General features: G+C 37.3%; 1 protein-coding gene across 6 annotated transcripts in view; it reads right to left on the bottom strand.

Annotated features, from left to right (window-relative positions):
• The window catches only part of LOC109104317 (rho guanine nucleotide exchange factor 12-like), a 60,867-nt gene that overhangs the window by 9,853 nt on the left and 28,177 nt on the right, over positions 1-22,837 (bottom strand). For 3 of the 6 annotated variants that reach the window (XM_042739474.1, XM_042739473.1, XM_042739475.1), the window contains 25 exons: positions 22,017-22,115; positions 20,807-20,856; positions 20,545-20,602; positions 20,298-20,470; positions 20,065-20,139; positions 19,549-19,659; positions 18,713-18,820; positions 18,434-18,562; positions 18,256-18,354; positions 18,076-18,186; positions 17,084-17,182; positions 16,580-16,622; positions 15,723-15,828; positions 15,492-15,617; positions 14,255-14,287; positions 13,548-13,665; positions 12,169-12,268; positions 11,108-11,323; positions 10,886-11,015; positions 6,614-6,649; positions 6,030-6,172; positions 5,745-5,891; positions 5,580-5,665; positions 5,349-5,474; positions 604-718 (listed from right to left, as the gene is read on the bottom strand). In XM_042739474.1, the coding sequence (XP_042595408.1) occupies positions 604-718; positions 5,349-5,474; positions 5,580-5,665; positions 5,745-5,891; positions 6,030-6,172; positions 6,614-6,649; positions 10,886-11,015; positions 11,108-11,323; positions 12,169-12,268; positions 13,548-13,665; positions 14,255-14,287; positions 15,492-15,617; positions 15,723-15,828; positions 16,580-16,622; positions 17,084-17,182; positions 18,076-18,186; positions 18,256-18,354; positions 18,434-18,562; positions 18,713-18,820; positions 19,549-19,659; positions 20,065-20,139; positions 20,298-20,470; positions 20,545-20,602; positions 20,807-20,856; positions 22,017-22,115 (2,637 nt within the window). Of the gene's footprint in view, positions 1-603; positions 719-5,348; positions 5,475-5,579; positions 5,666-5,744; positions 5,892-6,029; positions 6,173-6,613; positions 6,650-10,885; positions 11,016-11,107; positions 11,324-12,168; positions 12,269-13,547; positions 13,666-14,254; positions 14,288-15,491; positions 15,618-15,722; positions 15,829-16,579; positions 16,623-17,083; positions 17,183-18,075; positions 18,355-18,433; positions 18,563-18,712; positions 18,821-19,548; positions 19,660-20,064; positions 20,140-20,297; positions 20,471-20,544; positions 20,603-20,806; positions 20,857-22,016; positions 22,116-22,837 lie in introns of all 6 variants that reach the window. The other 3 variants (XM_042739470.1, XM_042739469.1, XM_042739471.1) reach the window with 1 other exon arrangement.

Below are 22,837 nucleotides of genomic sequence, written 5' to 3'. Positions count from 1 at the left end.
AATATTCTGCAGTCATTACTCCAGTCTTCAGTGTCACGTGATCCTTCAGAAATCATTCTAATATTCTGATTTAATGCTAATGAAAACATTTCTTCATGTCTTCTTATCAGTGTTGAAAATAACTATTGTTTTGAGATTTTATACAGAATTAAAAAAAAAAAGTCAACTGCATTCAATAACGGAAGTGACTTCCTTAAAATTTTCAGGGCTCACAACTGAATTTTTAATGAGTTTGTTTGTTCCAGTCGACAACTAGCTGTCTGTCACATCACTGACATACCTATGGCATGAGGTGAGGGTGTCACAAATCATTTTTTGCTGTCAATCAGCAAAGCTATGATTGACAAGCCCTTCGGGTAAGAGAAAATGACAGAACAGATGTTCTCCCTCGTTCTCCAACTGTTTTAAGCACACAGGAGAACAGGAGTCACACCTGTTAGTAAACTTGGATGTCAATCTCAAACATTGACATTTTGTTTTTAAATATTTTTGTGCTGAATTTGGTTTAAATATTGTGTAGAACAAGCATTTATTTAACTTTAATGTAAAGCTTGCTGCAACACAATGCTTTAAAAAGACTGCATGCATGAAGCGGGAGAATACCTGTGAACTTGGCAATGTTGTCCATCAGTAAAGGGTACTTGGTGAACCTCTGCATCTCTGCAGGGATGATGTCCTTTAGCTGTAATCGTCGACACAGTCGATTGCTCTCAGCTTCCTGCAGATGGTGCAGAGACAATCAAACAAGAAATTGAGGACAACAGTACATGCAAATCCACAACAAAATCCTCCCTAATCTTTTGCATATTTCCTTGTTATCAAGAGTCTCCAACATCATGAATAATACACTTCAGTGTGGGTTTTCTCTTTCACTCAAGTGAGAAAGTAATCCTCTGCAAGTCACAACATTGTGATCTGTCAGCAAGGTATCTAGAATCACTAATGTCTTGGTAAACAACCACAATACATCTCTAAAATCTGTAAATATACTGAAAAAACACTAAAAAAATAAAAAAATTTGAGCCTCGAAACTTCGATAGTAATCAACACTGAATATTCGGAGGGAGGGGCTGAACATATTCTTCTCTCTAATAAAGGCAGGAATCTCTGTGTGTCAGTCTGTTGCATTTTTATTATGTCGAGAACCGTTCATCCAATCGACTTCACACGTGGCGGGTGTGTTGCTGTGGACCCAAAGGAGTGCAGTGTGCATTTTGGTGCAATATGGACACGCGACACATTCAGAATGAATACACTTTTAATAACTACAGAACAGAACGAGCCGGAAGCGTCACACCTCACACGGGCAGGGCTTATATGCTCCGAGAATAGACACTGCACTAGTTATACAACACAGGTCTGTTAAGAGCAATACTTTTAAAATAGACAAATTATTATTAGGCTGGGCTAGTGTACTTTAAAAAAAAAAAATGATGGCCGTATTCACAAGTATTTTCCAAGCAAATTAAGTGCACGTTTTTATCATGTGTAAAATTACTGATTAACATGGCGGATAAATGCAGCTCCTTTTTTTACACCAAAAATATACTATAGGCATACTTTTACAGAACTCAGGTGATTTTTCAAACTTGATGTGCTGTTGTGGTAGGCCAGTTTCTAATCGCATATCTGGCACACTGCCTTTGTCTTGTCCTCACTCAATTTAAAGTGCTTCCACACAGCTGAGGTCCTCTGCATTTTTGTCTTCTCTTCCAGATGAACTGAATCATGACGTTCACTTATGGGCGATTCATAAGCAGCTTTTCTACTATTGGGCCGAACGGTTCTAAGTGAAAGTGAAAGTCGTGACATTTGTCAAGTATGGTGACCCATACTCGAAATTGGTGCTCTGCATTTAACCCATCCAAGTGCACACACACAGCAGTGAGAAGTGAACACACCGTGAACACACACCCGGAGCAGTGGGCAGCTATATCCAGCGCCCGGGGGAGCAACTGGGGGTTCAGTGCCTTGCTCAAGGGCACTTCAGCCATGGGGTATTGAAGGTGGAAGAGAGCGCTGTTCATTCACTCCCTCCCACCTACAACTCCTGCCAGCACCGAGACTCGAACCTGCCTCCAAGTCTCTAACCATTAGGCCACAGACTGCCAATCGAATGCCAACCCACCGAACGAATATTCGAATAATCTGGTCCAGCCCTAATGCTGACCAAGTCAAAATGGCTCTATAAAAGTATCATAAAAGTGGTCCAAGCAAATATCGTGCTATACATGTCATTTGAGGTCATATTGAGGCTTTGTGTGAGGAACAGACTGAAGTAAGTCATTCAAAGAAAATGTTGCCCTTTACCTCTGCTTTCACTGGTCACCATTAATTTTCAATAGATTAAAAAAAGAGCAGCGTGAACATTCTCCTAACTATCTCCTTTTCTGTTGCTCAGCAGAAATTCAGTCAAATGGATTTGGAACAACATTGAGGTGAAAAAACAACAGCAATTTTGGAAGAATTGCTTCTTTAAGATGTGAAAAAGCTCTATTTTCTCGAATATACACCTCAAAGGCATAACAGGTATTACAGTGGATTTGACATTTTTGTTACACCTTTATGTTCTAGTGCTTACACACTAGTTTTCTCAATGGAGAGATTAGCGTGGTTGATTTCAGAAAATGCAGTGTATGTGGAAAGGTTGTTAAATCTTAAGTCTTACTCTCCGTGTTCCGTGCATCTACTTCTACTATGAGATAATAAAAACAGTGCAGAGACAAACACAAGCACTCAACACAACTACATCTGCCTAAGGTTCATAAACTCTTATCTCCAAGATAAGCAAATTCTACAGTATATCCTACAAATATAGCTCCAATTAAACAAAATCTCTTTTGTCTTCCTTTTCTCTGATGTTTGGCTGTCAGGCAAAGCTGATACTATTAACAAGTCAGAGATTACTATATTTAGATAAGGATCTCTTCTGCTGTAACACTGTATCAACAAAGCAAACCTGCCATTTGCTGTAAATTAGTAGGGCTGTCAATTTATTAAAATGCAATTAGAATTAATTAATTGCAAACTAAAATAAGTTAACACATTAACACATTCTGTTTCTCCTAAAAGAACACATATACAACAGAATGAAATAGTCAAGTGAATAAATGTGCTACCAGCATTATTTAATTAATCACATGCATCAACACATTAACTTTGACAGCCCTAAATAAGGAAAATTAAAACAACTCTGTGAAACATGCAAATGTACACAACCATTCAAAAGTTTGGGGTGATTAAGATTTTTTAAAGAAATTAACAGTTTCAATCAGCAGGAATGCATGAAATTGATGTAATGCAATATTTTTTATTTCAAATAAACTCTGTTCTTTTAAACTTTCAATACGGAAAAAAAATGCATCACAGTTTCAACAAAAATATTAAGGCGCAAAAACCTAATTTTCAAAACTAGTCATAATAATAAGTAATGAGCATCAAATCAGCATATTAGAATAATTTCTGACGAATCATGTGACACTAAAGACTGGAGTTATAATGAAGCCGAAAATAGAGCTTTTTAAAATTACATTTTAAAAATATTTAATATTATAATATTTAATAATGTATATATTTATAATATAATTCAAAAATTATAATAATGTAAAATTTGAATATTATATTTACAAAATACATTAATAATATATTAATTATTATTGATAATGATAATCATCGACAACGATTCTCATTATTGATTAGTCAGGTCTGCCCACAGTGCACGTCCAACTTCGAAAAAAAAAACCCCAAAAAAACCTTTCAGTTAACAGTCCTATACTTATCTGTAAATGTCACAAATTCAAATTTTAAATTTTTGCATAAAGGCCCGTCCTGACAGTCTGCATCAAGTCGAAATCTTTACTGAAAGAGTGCCGGCAGGCATGCGCGTTAAACATACAGAACACAGTAGAGAGGGAGACACTATTCAGCACAAAAACATCCACTGTGCTGAAATATCTGTTGTTGAACATTAAATTTATGTTTAAAAGTCAACATGCGGTGCAAGTAATTTATGAGAGTACTAGAAACTGTGAAGGGACAGCAGGGTGTAATTGTCTGAATATAAATGTCACACGCTTTTACAGGATAAAGAAATTACAGTAAGAGGAGACTGACTGCGATCAAAGTGCACGCGTTGCGTGTTCCTGCAGAACATTACTGTGATTTTATTCGTCTTAATTATCATTAATATTTTAATTTTTGATCTAGAGATTTAAACTATATTGCCTACAGTGATTAATAAATTTATTAAAACAAATTTATGTGAGGTTTTTAACCAAAAACAAAAAGCTATTTCAAATGCATAACATAACCAACAATATTATCAATTAAAAAAATCATTTTTTAGCTTTCTGTATTGGTTAGTTCTCCAATATGCATAAGCTCTTTAGTTACAGTAGTAGGGTATTTCTAATGCTATAATAAAATTATTGCTAATAACAAAAAAAAAAAGTGGCACATCTATATTAAAGACATTAATCATAATTTTAAACAGATACCCAATTACTCAAAAATAAAAATAACAATTCAAGCAAGCATGCAAGCTGTTAACAAAGGCAAAGGAGGCCATTTTTGTTATTATGTGAATAAATACTATTTAGAACATCCTGTTTGTTATTTGCCCAATAAATGACAATAACATTTTTAGATTTACATTTTTTTTGACAGATTCTTAAAATATTCTCTATTATGACAGGTGGTGTAATAAATTGTTAAGCACTGCATGTTTTCATAGCATTCAGGTGGCACATTTATTTGAAGGACATTGGGCAGAATGTGGAATAGTGTGCTTTTGTCAATAAAATTAAAATAAAGAAAACTGTGTAGTTTTTTTTTTTATCCGATTAATCGGAAAAATAATCGGAAGCAATTCTGATAAAGTCAAAATTGCGAGTTATAAAGTCAGAAATGTGAGATATAAACTCGCAATTCTGAGTTTTTTTTCTTGGAATTGCGAGTTTATATCTCGCAATTCTGACTTTATAACTTTCAATTGTAAGAAAAAAAAAAGAGATATAAAGTCGCAACTGCGAGAATTTTTTTTCTAAATTTTTAGATAAAAAGACGCAATTACCTTATTTTATTTTTTATTCAGTGGCAGAAACGGGCTTCCATTAATATAAATAATATCAATTTTACGTTTTTTTTTTTTTTGGATGATGATGATGATGATGATGAAATAAATGCAGTGTTGATGAGTATAAGAAACATCTTTCAAAATAATTTTTTACAAATCTTCCTGACCCCAAAACTTTGAACAGCACTGTATGTCTGTAATGCTCCAAACACAGTCTCTCTCAAGTGAACTGCAGCTCTCACAGCCCTGCGGCCAGCGAGGAGTCTCGACCCACCTGCATGAAGGAGGTGAAACGCTGGTCCTTCTTCTGCCGAGATTTGATGAGCTCCAGAGCAAAGGGCTGGTTACTGCAGAAAGTGCCCACTGCCTGCTTGATCTTCTCCTCCTCTCCACCACTGAACTACAAAACAACAAGCCAGAGGATTTGTGAGCGTGTAGGAGTCTTATCACCCAGAAAAGACCTACCACAACAGCCACAGGATACGAGCAAAACATGAGTCCTTACCCAAGACAGCAAATCATCTCCTATGTTGTCGATGACCGACGACTCGTTCTTCTTGCGTATCGCCATCATTTGATCTGCTATCCTCACTGAAATTTTAAAAAGCAGATGCCATCATCCGAAACATGGCGGTTTATCGGAATAAAAAATGATTGGAAGAAAACATACTGTGTAACTGGACGATTTCCTCCAGGTTGGTGAATATGTTCTTGATGTCAGCAGGGGGCAGTATGTTGTCTCGGGTGAGCTTCTGGTAGAAGACACTGTCTAGGACCTTCAGCATGCGTACATGGGCTCGCTCCGTGTAGAATAATTCTGCGAACATCAGATAGACTGAGAGTTACTTCAAGTGCAAACTAAATACCAAAACAGCAGCTCTAACAATGCATTGTGCATGTTAAATCTGACGTGCACCTGTCTGATTTATGTAGTGAAAAGCGAACAAGATCGTACCATTAATGACTTCTTGTCTCTTGATCTCGTGGGGCGTCAGGCCTGCTAAAACATCACGCCCGACCAGCTGCTGCCAGTTTGGAGGATCTACATCAGAGTAAACGTCACTCCCCTGATCATCCTCACTTTGCAACTCTTCAAACCTGTGAGGGAGGAGATGGTACATAGATTTACAATCTCATTAAGCTCAATGTGCATCTGAATGTGAGAGCTGGTGCACAATAAGAGGGCATACACATAGGAAGCTCATCAAAAAGAGGGTTAACACTGTATTCCAACCAAGTTTAATGCAAAATGTTATGTGAAAAACATTTTATTTAGACTGTGAAACTACTGGTATAATCTCAGCCAATCAGTCGATTTTTGATGCTCAATGTGGTAGATACATTGAACAAATAAGATTGCACTATGAGCATGGCAGCCTAGCACAAAATAGAAACCTGGCGGTGGAGAAAATGTCCTCATTACAGCTGGTTAGGGAAAAAAGAAATAGCTTTTATCGATTGTCACTTTATCATGTCGCTTCTGGTTAGGACACAGTGTATATGTGATGTGGGTGATTGACAGCAGCCAGTGTCCAGTACCTTCTACTCAGTTTAGGTGTGCCCCCATCAAGAAGTCTGGAAAACAGGACATACTTGCTTACTTCACTGACACAAAGTGACCACACTGATATTAAAATCCTGGTATGATTTGATAAATGATTTTTATGGACGATAAGCAAAAAAATGGCTGATATTAATATCATAAAAATAATAATAATAAAAAAAAAAATCTACAAATGAAGTTAGACAACCCAACATAATGTACAGTTTAAAAAATGGATATTCATTTTGAGATTTGATGAAGATTATATTTAACAGTTATATTTAACAGTGTTATTAAAGTTTTCTACTTTAAATGAGTGGCAAAGGTATTCAAAATGTACAAATAGCTAAAACATGCATGCACAATTTATTATTCTATATCAAATCAATATGGATAAGTATAAAGAAAGAAAGAAAGAAAGAAAGATAGAAAGAAAGAAAGAAAGAAAGAAAGAAAGAAAGAAAGAAAGAAAGAAAGAAAGAAAGAAAGAAAAGAAAGAAAGAAAGAAAGAAAGAAAGAAAGAAAGAAAGAAAGAAAGAAAGAAAGAAAGAAAGAAAGAAAGAAATGAAAACCCCTAGTATCTACCAATAATTTATACAACACTATCTTTAAAGGGTTAGTATACCCAAAAATGAAAATTACCCCATGATTTACTCACCTTCAAGCCATCCTATGTGTATATGACTTTCTTCTTTTAGACTAATACAATCAGAGTTATATAAAAAAAATGCATTGCTTCATTTCAAGAAAGCCTTTATTCAGTTGTGTGGAGTATTTTTTATAAGAATCAGAATCAGAATCTGAAAGAGCTTTATTGCCAAGTATGCTTGTGCATACAAGGAATTTGTTTTAGTGACATAAGCTTCCAGTACACAGAGACAACAACAAAATATTGCAAAATAAATAAAAAAATAAATAACTTGTATGAACAGTTGTTCTATAGATGATAATGGAATAGAATTGAGTAAGATGCAGGGATGTACTAGGATGGAGGGGTAACCAATAAATATAAGGATATTGCACATTTTTATTGCATAAGTGGGGAACATTTAACTGTTTATGAGGAAGATTGCCTGGTGGAAGAAACTGTTCTTGTGCATGGCTGTCCTGGTATTTGCGGCTCTGAAGCGCCAGCCAGATGACAAAATTTCACAAAAAAGGGGTAACTTTTCTGAGCCCTTTTTCTCACTCTGGATGTTCTTGAAGGGTGGGCAGGGGAGCACCAATAATCCTTTCAGCAGTCCGAACCATTCTCTGTTGTAGTCTTCTGATGTCTGATTTTGTAGCTGAACCAAACCAGACAGTTATTGAAGTACACAGGACAGACTCAATGACAGCTGAGTAGAACTGTTTCAGCAGCTCCTGTGGCAGGTTAAACTTCCTCAGCTGCCGAAGGAAGTACAACCTTTGTTGGACCTTTTTAACAATGGAGTCAATGTGATTGTCCCACTTCAGGTCCTGAGAGATGGTGGTTCCCAGGAATCTGAATGACTCCACTGCAGCCACAGTGCTGTCTATAATGGTGAGTGGGGGGAGTGCAGGGGGGTTTCTCCTGATGTCCACTATCATCTCCACTGTTTTGAGTGTGTTCAGCTCCAGGTTGTTAAGACTGCACCAGACAGCCAGCTGCTCAACCTTTTGTCTGTAAGCAGACTCATCGCTGTCCTGGATGAGGCCGATGACTGTAGTGTTGTCTGCAAACTTCAGGAGCTTGACAGAGGGGTCTTTAGAGGTGCAGTTGTTGGTGCACAGGGAGAAGAGCAGTGAGGAGAGAACACATCCCTGAGGGGCACCAGTGTTGGTGGAGCGGCTGTTTGACATGAATTTCCCCAATCTCACTAGCTGTTGCCTATCTGTCAGAAAGCTGGTGATCCACTGACAGATAGAGCTAGGAACAGAGAGCTGGGTCCGTTTGGTCTGGAGGGCTGTTGAGATGATGGTGTTGAAAGCTGAACTAAAGTCCACAAACAGGATCCTCACATAAGTCCCTGTTTTGTCCAGATGTTGCAGGATGAAGTGCAATCCCATGTTGATTGCATCATCTACGGACCTGTTTGCTCGGTAAGCAACTGCAGGGGGTCCAGTAAGGCTCCAGTGATGTCCTTCAGATAAGCCAGAACCAGTTTTTCAAATGACTCCATGACGACAGACGTTAGAGCCATAGGTCTTTAGTCATTAATTCCTGATTCCTTGGCTTTCTTTGGAACGGGGATGATGGTAGAGCGTTTGAAGCAGGAGGGCACTTCACACAACTCAAGAGATCTGTTGAAGATCTGTGAAAAGATGGGGGCCAGCTGGTCAGCACAGGTTTTCAGACAGGCTGGTGTAACGCCATCTGGGCCTGGTGCTTTTCTTCTTTTGTTCTTCCTGAAGATCTGGCGGATAGCAGGAGGTGTTAACGGTTGTGTAGGGAGATGGTCAGAATGGGTGTGGGGGGTTTCAAATCTACAATAAGACTCAATCAGGTCGTTAGCAAGTTTTTGATTCGCCTCAGTGCAGGGGGGTGGTGTCTTGTAGTTTGTGATGGCTCTCAGCCCTTTCCACACTGAAGTTGAGTCATTGGAAGTGAACTGATCTTCCATCTTTTTAGAGTAGGTCCTTTTAGCCACTCTAATCTCTTTGTTCAGTGTGTTCCTGGCCTAATTATACAAGACTCTGTCCCCATTTCTGAAGGCATCCTCTTTGGCCTGACAAAGATGTCTGAGTTTTGCTGTAAACCATGGCTTATCATTGTTGAATGTTAAATAAGTCACAGAAACTTTGGGGGCAGATGTGGCCTAATGGTTAGTGATTTGGACTTGGCTGGGCGCTGGATATAGCTGCCCACTGCTGTGTGTGTTCACGGTGTGTTCACTTCTCACTACTGTGTGTGTGCACTTTGATTTAAAAAAAGAACACCAACAATTATTATTATTTACCACAATACTCAAAAAACACAACAAAAAAACAAAACAAACAAACTAACTAACTAATATAGGATGTTACAGTCTCAGTGAGTTCATCCAGATTGGTGGAAGCAGCTTCAAAAACACTCCAATCAGTGAGGTTGAAGCTGGCTTTTACAGTCTTTATTACAGATTTATGTTTTTGCCTGTAGGTTGGTATAAGATGAACCAAACAGTGATCAGAGCACCCCAAAGCTGCTTGTGGAAAAGAGTGATATGCATCCTTTATTGTGGTGTAACAGTGATCTAGTATGTTACTGTCTCTGGTGGGACATGTAATATGCTGTCTGTATTTTGGCAGTTCACGGGAGAGATTGGCTTTATTAAAGTCCCCAAGAATGATTAAAACAGAGTCCGGGTGTTGTTGTTCTGTCTCTGTGATCTGATCAGCGAGTTTCTGTAAAGCCAGGCTCACGTGAGCTTGCAGAGGGATGTAAACACAAGAATGAACGAGTGAAATTCCTGCGGCGAATAGACCGGCTTGCAGTTAAAGAGCACTTCTAGGTCTAAACACGCACATCTTCTTTAACACAGTTACATCTGTACACCACCATTCATTGATTTCCCCGTTGATTCTGCGTCGCGATCTGGTCTAAACAGCTGAAAGCTGGGCAGATGGAGCGTGCTGTTTGGAATGGCGTCATTGAGCCAGGTTTCCATGAAACGCAAAGCAGCAGAGTGTAAGAAATCGTTATTTGTCCGGGAGAGCAGAAGGAGTTTGTCCGTTTTGTTGGGTGGGTAGAGAGCGGAGATTTGCCAGATGGACGCTAGGCAATGGCATTTGAAATTCGCGCTTCCTGAGTCTGACGAGCACACCGGCTCGCTCTCAACCCCCATTCACTGCCATTATAAAGCTTGAAAGAGCCAAGACATTTTTTTAATATAACTCTTGATTGTATTCATCTGAAGGAAAAAAGTAATATACACCGAGGATAGCTTGAGGGTTAAGTAGATCATGAAGTAATTTAAGTTTTTTGGGTGAACTATCCCTTTAACAAAGTGAGAAAAAAAGTTGAATTATTAGTGTTTTAGCATCAAACACTAAAGGCGTGGTCACATTTGCAAAATTTCAACAAAATTTTGCTGGCAGAAAAAAAAAAAAAACAGTCCAATGTCAAGAGTGTAGAGAACTTTTCTGCACTCATGTGATACTCACAACTGCACAGATATCTACTGAATTGGCTGTATTCTGCTGACAAAACTTTGCAAAACAACAGTAAATGTGACCATGTGTTGAGACAGATCAAGACTATGTTAGAAATATGTCAAAAAAAAAAAAAAAAAAACAGAGATGCTTTGCTGCATAAGCTTTTAAACATGCACCTGTCTGCATCTTCATCTAGCTGGTCCATGTTGTATGGGATGTAGTCACAGGGTGGATAGATGCTGTCCAGCACATCTCCAGACTGCAGTCCATCACTGAGCCGGGGAACCATTGCAGACGGGCTCATACCTGAGCACACAGAAGAGCCAGTTTCAGAACGCACGTCCAAGAAATGAAAGAAACGATCACTCAGATGAATGAGATGGAGATGCAGTACTCACTAAACTCTGGGTCCCTGACTGAGGGGTCTGACGGTGAGCCGTAAGAGGCGCTGAAGGGGGGAGAGGTGATCAAACTCGGGCTCTGTAGGAGGTCTGAGCCCTCACTCGACTGACTGCCCCGAAAACGTCCACCCTCTATAAACTCTGGCCCGAACAAAGCTGGCTGAGACATCTGCTTCTGAGGCCGATGCTTGATGTTGTCCCCGGCCCTCCCAGCTGCTCAAACACACACCAAACAAGATTCGCCATCAACATGAATCTTTCACCACCCAGAGGAAGGAAAGCAAAATGAGGGCAAGTCTTCTGCTTTTAGAATTTGACATGAATCGCAAGCTTTCAGGCCTAACATTCACTACACTACCAAAAGTTTCTTAAGCTCACCAAGGCTGCATTTATTTGATCAAATGTAACTTTATTCTATTGTAATATATTTTAAAATGTAATTTATTCCTGTGAAGGTAAATCTGAATTTTCAGAAACCATTACTCCAGTCATCAGTGTCACATGAATAAATAATTCAGAAATATGTTGATTTGCTGCTCAAGAAACATGTTGAAAACAGTTGTACTGTTTAATATTTTTGTGGAAACCATGATTTTTTTTCAGGATGCTTTGATGAATAGAAATATCAAAAGAATAGCACTTATTTGACATTAAAATAAATCTCTATATTTATCTATATAATCTATAAAATGTGCTGTCACCTTTGATCAATACTTGCTAAATAAAAGCTGTACTTGTGTCAAAATTTTGAATGGTAGTGTATATTTGACTGCAGATTAACATATTTTAACAAACAAATGCAGACAGTTTTAACGTGTTTACTAAAAAAAAAAAAAAAAAAAAAAAAAAAAAGCCAAGCCTACTAATATGTCTGTTTTTAATTAAATAACACCAAAGACAGTTTCATAGCTGGTAAACAATACATGTCCAGTACATTTTTTTTTTCAAACCAGCCACTGGTTAATTCTGGATTTGAATCCACAAAAAAGTTCAAAGCCTTGAGAAAATAGTCTGTGACTTCAATAGCTGCAGGTTGTAGAACTTTGCATTAGACTTACATGGTACTGAATCGATGCGACTGGGCCAACGCTGGGGCACCCGGATGGGAAAGCGAGGCTTTTTCAGTTTCTCCTCCCCTTCCTTCTCTGATTTGCTTTTCTGTTCAGGAAGAATAAAACAACAATCCTCAGGGTAATGACTTTGCCATGGGAAGACTGAGAAGATAACTGCTTTATTCCATAACCTAATAAACTGCCTACAGTGGGAGTATTTCAGACATTATAAGTGTGCTCCAGACTAGAGGTCTACACGGAGGACCCGAGGACCCAGGATCCATACGGGTTCAGGGCTACATTTTAAATGGTCAGCCGGGTCCGGGTCGGGTCCCAATCTATTACTTCGGGTCCCGGGTCTGTTTAACATTGTGTGTAATACCCAAGTCGATCGGACTCGGAGTCATTCAGCGATGTGCGTGTGTTGTTTTGTAACTTTCAACTTGTAAAATTAGGATGAGAAAACTGAGTCGATAATTTGAAATAAGGTGAAAAGAAGAAAAAAACGATGCAATGACTTTACCTTTGACAACTGTTTTTTTTATTTAAAAGGCAGAACTTATTCCACCATATCGCGTTTTGCAGCTTCTCCAGTTTTTATAAAAATATTATAAATTAACCGTCTTGTTGTTATATCTAAAATTTTTGCTCAGACTTGGCTCAAAGAGCACAGACATGATAGCAAATAAGTAAAGCTAACGTCAGCAGCCATGGCACTGGACGAGCAATCGTTATTATAATCTAAATGGGCAAACAATCTAAATTATTATGCTAGTTGACTCAAGATACAAAAAATGCTAAACTGCAAAGTCGCATTTGTCATCTGTCACTGTGAGAATAAGTGGATTTTGAAGCTGGAATAATGAGTGGAATAAGCATTTCAATTGGCAAGAAAGGAATAACATGGATGGAACTTTCTTGGCAGGGAGGATTGTGTGCATAACAGTCAGGTACAAGGGAGAAGGCTACTTACATTAGGTAAGACAAAAAGTTTAATTTTTACAACATGTTTATCGACTTGTTAATAGCAATTTGCTGTGGAATGTGTGCCGATTGGTTCCAGTTGGGTCTGTCTCTTCCCGGCCGAGTTCGGGTCCAGCTTTCAAATAACTGACGGTCCACGTCAGTTCCAGGTAGTACATTTTTGACATTAAAAATGACATCAATTTGTGTGCACTATTCATTTTTATATTTATTAGATTAATATGCTGACATAAAACTATACTAATGTCAAAGTATTTTACAAAGATCGCCCCAAATCATTTAAAAGAATTTCCATTAGAATGTTCCCTCAGAAGGTAACTGCTGCCTATTTAGACAGCAAGCCAGGTATTGGAACAGAGTTACGTGATCGTGTTGTGTCAGAAAACAGTAGAAACACATACCCTTAATTTGGAAGGAAGAAAATTAATTCGAACTCGTTTGGACTCCAGGTTTCGTTGCTCTTTCACTCGAACTCCCAGATGCTTCATGTACATAAAGATCACATACTGTATGGTGTTGCTGGAAAAGACAAAATTGTGTATTAGGGTTGTGAATTGAGCTCTTTACTCACTCCCTGTCCAAGCTCAGTAACTAGAGCACAGCGTTGAGCATCAAAGTCTTTCATTTCCTAATTTAGATTCAAGTCTCTAAAGGGTTGTGTTGTGCCTGTTGAATGCTGTTGTCTCCATGTGGCCAACTCCTTCTGTTCCACATGACTCCTATCTTATTGTGCCTTCTGCCATATGTCTCAAAACTCACATGCACATGCGCACAAGTTCACCATCTATCTTCTCACATATGTCCTGTACAATCATAAATCATGCAGGCTTGTGGTGTTTCCATATGGCATCTCAAATATGTTTGCCTACATTATGGTAAATGAGGACTAGGAAATGTATGAAGATTAGAAACCTCATTAAGTCGCTCTGTTCTGTAGCATCTTGCATTTGTGTCAATTGTCAATATGCTGGCGTACCCCAGGCTGGCAATTTACAAACAAATCTAACGCAACATCTTTACGCACAATTAAATAACCCTCATCCTTAATGTGTTTATTGTCGATCATTATTGACAAGGTTTGCTGGAGGAAAACTTGACAAATTCTCACCCTTTCTCCTCTTCTGTGGGTTGTGAAGTCAACCTGAAAGAGACACGCGTGTAAGATGGAGAACAGTTGCTGAGAATGTGGAGTATTATATTCAAAACATATTTTGATATTTACATATTTTCTCTGAAATGCATAAGTTAAACACTGAACAAAAAAATCTAAATAATTTTTATTTAGCAATATAGCTAAATCATTTTTCAAATCATTTTAGTCTTTTGACAGTATCAAATTTATATTTTGATATTTATGAATTAGCAATGAAAGAGCTAAATTAAAGGGCTAAAACTGTGATAATTATAGAGCTAAATCATTTTTTTTTAAAACAATATAACCAAATTTTTATTAAACAATATAGCTAAATAATCTCTCAATTTATTTTTTAGTCTATTGACATGACAATATAAAATTTTATTTTGATATTTATGCATTTGCTCTGAAACAGATAAAAAAATGCTATAAGGGTGCATTTAGCAAAATAGCTAAATCTTTTTTCTGTCTATTGACTTGATTTGTATTTTGATATTTATGTATTTGAAATACATATATCAAACTCGTAAATATAAATACTTGATATTTTTATCCATTTGAAGACTTTTATCATTTAAATCTTAGCAAAACAGCCACTGAAGCCAAGCAGATTCAGAAAAAAATATTTCATTATATATGTATATTAATTAGTGCTGTCAAACTATTAATTGCGAGTAATCGCATCCAAAATAAAAGTTTTTGTTTACATAATATATGTGTGTATATTTGTTATGTATATATAAATACACACACATGGATGTATATATTTAAGAAAAATGTTAGGATTATATATTAAATATAATTATTATTAAATATAAGTTATATTCATTTAAAAATATACATGTAAATAAGTATATATTTTCAAAATATATAATATATGTGTGTGTGTATTTAAATATACTTAATAAATATACACATATATATTATATAAACTAAAACTTATATTTTGGATGCGATTAATCGCGATTAAACGTTTATCGCGATAAAACTAATATTATACATAGTATTCATGATTCAAATTATAAAATTTTTGCAACTGAAGTTTAAATCATACATATTATTGATAGTTGTCATACCAAAACTATGATAGATTGCAAAACTAGACTATTGTCATGAATGTCAAGAACAACTTAATGGCCAAATAAAAAGTATATTGTTTTGTTTAATATCACCGCTGCAGAGTGATTAAAAGTCTGTGTGTGATTCTCACAGAACGTCATCTATCTTGGAGAGGATGTTTTCAGCGTATGATCTCTCTCTCTCTAGAGTCAGCTGTTCAGAGTCCAGACGAGACAGCTCTACATCAGCCAGGGTCAAGCCCATACTGCGCTTCTGCCTGTAAGAGTGGATGCAGTTGTTTTGTACGCGTTACTGTCAATCTGAAGGAGTGCAACATGTCAGTACAGGTTAGTGATGAAATGAGAATGTCTATATTCCTGACCTGAAGTCCTCCAAGTTTCTCTGTACATCCGGAAGGAGAGTTTCCTGCATTGTCTGTATATATTGCCTGTGTAATTCCTCTGGAATCAGCTCTGGTCTCCGCCGCTCTGAATACATTTACACACAGAAAATGAGTAGTCATGTTTCATAGTTTTATATTAATTTAAGTTTAGGCTTTAATTTTTTTCCATTTCAATAAACACATTTTTTAGTATGTTATAGCATGTTATGTTGTAATATGTTAATTTAGCAAATCCTTAAAGGGATCATTAGCTGATCCAAAAATCTAGGTGATATCAAGCTTTACTGTCTGCGTGACAATGCTGACAATGTCAGACTAACATACACACAAATTAAATGGGGACATATAATAGAAACAAATAGCTTTAAGATTTTTTTTTTTAGACAAACCAGAATCTTATTTAAAAGGAAACAATTTGCATGATTTATAAATCAATTTTCAATTGAGGAGATCCTCAAATGTCCCAAAAGGATAATTCTGCCCCCAAATTATAGTTAGGTACATACAAAACAAAAACAATTCTCACAAATACACATCCATACATGACCAGTAAACAACCTGCATGAACAGAAACGGCATCAGTATGCATCACTAAATATGTCAACATGACACACTGGCAGAGTGACCAAGTCCTTCAGAAGCTAAATCCATAATTACATGAAGAGTCAACATGAATGTTAAACAGGATTTGTACTTTCTGAACAATTGCAGGTTTCCCACCGAGGGCTGAGAAATGATTATGTGGTTGGATGTTGAAATGTAAACAAACAACAGTGCGAGGGTGAGAACCATGTTTGTGGTTCCATTAAGACGCTTCTAAAATTAACTGTGCTTACCGAGCTCAGAGGAGATGGTTTCAGGCACAGCGACTTTCAAATTCTGTTGAATGGAAATAATAAATTAAAAAGGGCTTTCTGACAAAAGCAGCAGTTTTTTTCTCTCCTGCAAAACAACTACAAACACTACAATAACAAGGTAACAAATAAGCAGAGCTGTAGGAAAAGATATGCACAAGTTCCAAATGAGCTACCCGTCCGTCTGGCAGAAAGAAAACAAAGTTTGCTGCAGGGAAGACGCGCACCCACTCAAACAGAGTTCGAGAACAACAATATGCAATGACCGTGGAGGTAAAAGGTTGTCTGAGAGCGTGTTTGCTTCCTGACCCTGAGGGTGCAGGGAAAGGAGTAACCCTCCACACACCTCTCAGGACAAAAGGCACGGTTGATCTGGGTGGATACAGGCTTTTGCCTCAACTTGCCCGCAGACCAAATGATACTAAGGCAGAGCAGACAATGACGGGTTTGAGCGAGAAGAGATGAGGTGTGAAAAGCTCCACTTACTGCCCCCCGGTCTATGAAGAACGTCAAGAAGTCCATGAAGATCCGCCGTGTTTCTTTGGAGTTGGTCTGTTTGTAGAGGTCAGCGTGCAGGTAGCAGAGCTGTGGAGGGAAGTGAGATTCAGTGAGTGATAAACAGCAATTTGAGACAGATTTGTGAAATTGTATCCCTTTAAAACATTACTGATGATACCGATATAGTCACCAATAAACACTATGTTTCAAATATTTGGGGTCAGGGGTTAAATTTTTTTTTTTTTAAATGATTAAAAAATAGTATCCAGCAAGAATGCAATAAAGCGATCAAAATTGACAGTAAAGACACGTCACAAAATATTTGTATTTTAAGTAGGTGACATTTTCCACATTGATAATAAATGTTTTTTTCAACATTAGTTTCTCTTTATCCATAACAGTAGTGTATCTTTATCCATAACTCTACAACTGTGTTGAAACATGCATAAAAAATCTTTTTTTCTTTCTTTTTTTGTCTATTTAATTCAATTTAGTTTTTATTATTATTATTATTATTATTATTATTATTATTATTATTATTAATTTCTTCTTAAGTTTTTGAAATTTGATTAAAAACTGATTTTTTACATGCAGTTTGGATTTTTGAGTGGTTTATTGTGCTTTCATTGTGCAACTGGTTGTACAACATAATAGTTGTTAAAAATCAAGAATACATTAAATATTACATATGCTACAATTTCCTTTTTTTTTAAAAGCAGAATGAATGCATTGAGATCAAAAAATGCTTATAGCTTAAAAAGTTGGTGTAAAAAAAAAAAAAAGCAGATCTGAGCAAAAAAATCAAACCAAAAAAAAAAAAAAAAAAAAAAAAAAAAAAAAAATACCTCAAAACAAAACTTAATCCAAAGTCTAATCACTTCTTCAAAACAAGGTGATAACCATAAATCTGATTGAATAGAAAGAATGATCAATAGTCTTGCTTGCCTTAGCAAGCACTGCTAATTACTGCTGGAACTCACCAGAGGTGCAGGGTCAAACTGAGAGATCACATGGTGCAGGAAGGCAGCAAGATGAGCAGGGCGAGTCTTGAGCAGCTCGATACTCTGGAAGCAGCTGCACTGTCCGTTCACCTGAGACACATCAGATCTGGTTAAAAAGGCAGGTGACCAAGACCACTGAAGGAAAGGAACTAAAAATACCTGCTCCTGCTCTGTGTCAAAGTCATCATCTTCAGCAGCAATGATCTCTGAAGCCAGGCGGGAGGGTGGGCTCCCTATGGTGGATGAGAAACGAGAATTCTACGGGAAGTAGAGAGGTGTGACAATCATGTTCATCAGAAATCAGGCGGAACGGTCTGTCATAAGCAATGGTTCTCACCAGGTCGGAGCTGTCTTCGACCTCAGGGGAGGGATAGGAGTTGAAGCTGTCTCTGGGGGTGCTCTTCGGACTGGAACAGTTGGATTCCCTTCGGCTCTCTGGAGAGGCCGGGTAGAACCGTCGCTGGACCTGCACGTCACACACCATAAACACAATTCATAGCCAACACCACAGGGAAACAAGGAACAAGAGCCACCGAATACACTCATGATAAGTGCCACTGTTTAACTGAGATCAGTGAAAATATCTCAAAGAAAAGAGAGCGCAGTGTACACTTACAGTTGATACTAAACTTCCACTCCAGAAACACTCCGGGCTGAAATCTCCCTTATACTGATCCTCATCCAGCCAACAGCCATCTTCATTGTTCCTGAGACACAGACTCTCCTAAAGCATAGATTTACAGTCAATACATGCGCGCATTATTCAAAGCTATTCAATCAGATTCAAAATCTTTTGAAACGAACATAATTTTTAATTAATGGTCAAGCAATATATCAATATATATAGTTTGCCTAAAAATTATCACTTAAAGAAACAAGTGGAAGCTGCTATTACCCAAAAATACAGATTTTTACAAATATATTTTCATTTTAGCAATTCAAAGTTTTAACTTCAGATTTTTAAATACACCTATTATGCTCACCAACGCTGCATCTATTTGATCAAAAATATTGCCATTTAACATGTAAACTTTTCTCTTTTTATAAATTAAACATATATTATATATAAAACATGTAAACTAATATCTGTTTATATATTGCCATTTATACATTTAAATACTTTTCTCTTTTTATATTTATAAAATATATTTTAAAATGTAACATTCCTGTTATGGCAAAGCTGAATTTGTCATATTATCCTCCAGAAATCATTCTAGTCTGCTTATTTGACACTCAATTCTTATTATCATCATCAATACATCAATGATGAAAACGGCTGGGCTGTGTAAGATTTTTGTGTAAACTTTAATATCATATGATATATACAAATCTAGAATCAAACAATCTGTCTCTTTAGCTATATCCAAATCGGCTGACCACTCCCTAACAGTGTGTTACTGATGCTTTGAATATGAATATCATTTAAACTGGTCAGACTCAGAAATGTCATACATGTGTAGCCCTGTTAAGCTGGCCCTGCTGATGTGGAATGTGCTTCTTGGCTTCCTGGATATCCCGTAGTGGTTTGGGTGTAAGAGCTCTGCTGTAGTCCTCCTTCAGTCCCTAAAGAGACATTTTCATATACTATATAATCAGATCTCGTACACACACAGTCAAAAGTTTAACAGACGAGTTAAACCTAACAACTTGTTGCTCTGCTCTGTAAAAGTCTACTTCTGTGTTGCTCTCCAAGACAATGAGAATGACAGATCTTTGTTTACAAGACATGTGAAGGTGGTAACTGTCGAAACATAGTGGGAGGAGCTTAAGTTTCCCCTCGCACTTATCAGCTAAACTAAAGCTCTAAATTACCTCCCAACAGGAAAGGCCTCATTCTTATCAAGTCATACGTCAACAGTACAGTTCTGGAACTCAACACTTTACTGACAGGCACACTTTGTGAAATTGAAAGTAGCATGTGTACCCACTTTAAACTAGTAGTTTTGAGTCTGATATTAAGATTCTGACCTGTATGTCCTGTTGCTCTTTGGACACCATCCTCTTGTTGTCCATTCTTTGGTTGAGTGGAGCACTGTTCTCTTCCTACGTAGGGTTGGGTTGACAAAAGACAAGGAGGAGCAAATAATAAATACTGATTATGTAATTTAATTGGAGGAGAGATATGAGGAAGTGAACTTACAACAAATAAACACAAAATGAAAAACAAAACAAAATCAGATGGGAAAACAATTTTCATTTACCCATGATAATAAAGAAGAGGAGGTACGTTCCGCTGCATTGTAAGAGTTGGGAGATGTAACAAAGGGGTCCCCATAAACCCCCGGGGACCCGAGACCCATGTCTACCTCAGAGAGGGGGATCTGGGGCAACCCGGGAGGCCGGCCTAATACTGTGAGGGCCACATATGAGCCGGCTGTAAAGAAAAAATGAGTTTTGGTCAGTGGTGGAAATGTGTCGTCTGTACCCAAGCAAATGATTTATACTCACATTTGATTAATTTCACCACTTCTACATGGTTCGATTGCGTCACCAATGTCCCGTTCACCTAAAGCAGAGGAGACAAACATTAAAATGCAATATACTCGGATTATAAAAACATATAAATGCTAGTTCTCTTATACAGACTCAAACATGAGGTCATTTTGTGACCAGCAGGTGGCAGAATAGACAGATGCTGAAATGCAGTGGTGGAGAGAGAGAGAGCAGTGGGCAGTGAGAAATACAGCTCTTGCATCTGTAAGCAGCTCACCTTAATGATCCTGTCCCCCGTCTGAACACCTGCACGCATTGCAGCGCCATCTACCAAAAGACAGGAGACGATTATGACGATTATGAATTGAAAGCATTTTCTGGTGCAGTGGGTGGTTGCTAAGGGGTTCTGGGTGGTTTTTTGCTATGTGGTTTATGTGCCCCATTTACACTGCACACAAATTGGTTTTCACTGTCATTCTGCAAATGATGAAACCTCCATTTTGGGTATTCATGTATTCACATTTCATGGAAACATGTTCACTCAATCACTATTCACTACAATGTCATGTAGTTAAGAACTTTGAGAAAGCTGAGCAATTATGAGTGCACTTCTACAGAATATTCCACACTGAATGACCACCTTTCAGACTAAGATCAAAAAAAGTTTTATAAATACTATTTATATTTAGATATAGTTTTGCTGTTCAGATTTAAAAAATGAATAAGTTGAGTAACATTCAAAAATTTTTTTTTAAAATGGTCAGCTTAGACTTTAGTCAGTGTAGACACCATATTGAATTTTATTCGGTAGAAAACAAAGTTGTGAGGGACACACTTACAGTCTTTAGAAAGACTTGCACACTATGTAATTTTCACAAACTCAGATGTTGGTTGTATTTAAAATGTTTGCCATATCAGCTTCATATTCAACAGTTAACAATATATTACAACATAAAAAAAGATTCAATTTAATTTTTTCTTTAAATGTAATTTTGTTTTTTAAATGTTTTTGAGTCCATTTTACAAAATAAGTCCTTCCAAATTTTCACAACTCAGAATATTGAAAACTGTTTTGTTTTTTTTGTCTACTGAAAAGTGTTTGAAAAGCTAAACAATTGTCAGCAGTACAGTCAGTTGAAGACACTGTACTTCAGTCCCTCCACAGCCTAGTCTTTATTCCTGTCAAAAATTAAATATAGCGCTACCCTGACTTTATTCAGTGTGTTTATATAATATATATCATCCTTAAATGCGTTTATATAATATGTATTGTTTATTTAAAACTTTATTTAATGTATTTGCAGCCCTGCTTCTCTTTTACAATGTTTTAGGTGTCCTCTTGGTCCTGCTCAGAGCACATCAGCTCCATTTCTAAATTGCAGCCAAGTCTTATCAAGCCTGGGAAGGGGAGGGTCTCGACAGACGCCCACAGAAGCTGATGTGGGCGGAGCCAGAAAGACAGACAGCGTGATAGACGGGCATCTTACCCTGTTTGACGAGCTGCACGAAAACAGGGTTGTCCCCGCTGACGGTCAGCCCAAAGCCATTCTCATCTTTCTGAATGATCACGCATCTCTGAACCAGCCCTGGAGGAAGGGAGAGAACAAGAGGAGAGAGAAATTGAGCTATGAAAGCAGCTATGAAACTGATTTTACTGGATTGCCAATGTCTTTATTAAAGCATTCATCAGAAGAGGCCTATCAAAGCAGATTACAGTAACAATGACTCCAATACCTGATCGAACTGACAGTGCAAGTAAGCGCAGACAGTTACAGGCATAAAGTACTTGGCAACATAAAAAATCTGCAGAGTTGTGAAATGAACGCATCAATCTTGCAATCCAATTAAAATCTAGCCCCCTTCCCAGCATAATGGAGGGATACAAGAAATGATGAGAGCAGTGGAGACGTGGGTTATCACGGTCATCTAATGCTGCAGTGTGAGAGATGGGCCTACTTACAAAACTGATAGCTCATCAGATCTGAAAACAAAAGCCGCAGTTCTCGGATCACAGAAATTGATATGAACTGCTCAAACAGTCACACACAGATTTAATATACCCTCAACTCCTCAAGAAATATTGCAGTTTAAACATGACAAAGCTACAGTCAGCGTTGTTTTCCACAGAGTTTACATATAGTTACATCACATATCTTTCTCATATCCTTGCATGTATTGTGAAAATTACTTGATCTTAATGGTCGTGACTGAATTTGAAAAGATTGAATTTAACAGAGAGAACTGGTAATTGATTACATGCTAACCCATGTGATGTTTAGGTGTTATGGATATACTTCTGAAAAGTCAT

Source organism: Cyprinus carpio, chromosome B15 (assembly GCF_018340385.1).
Source record: "Cyprinus carpio isolate SPL01 chromosome B15, ASM1834038v1, whole genome shotgun sequence".
Classification (NCBI taxonomy): Eukaryota; Metazoa; Chordata; class Actinopteri; order Cypriniformes; family Cyprinidae; genus Cyprinus; species Cyprinus carpio.
Note: the sequence above shows the minus strand (reverse complement) of the source record. Positions and strands in the feature narration are given on the sequence as shown.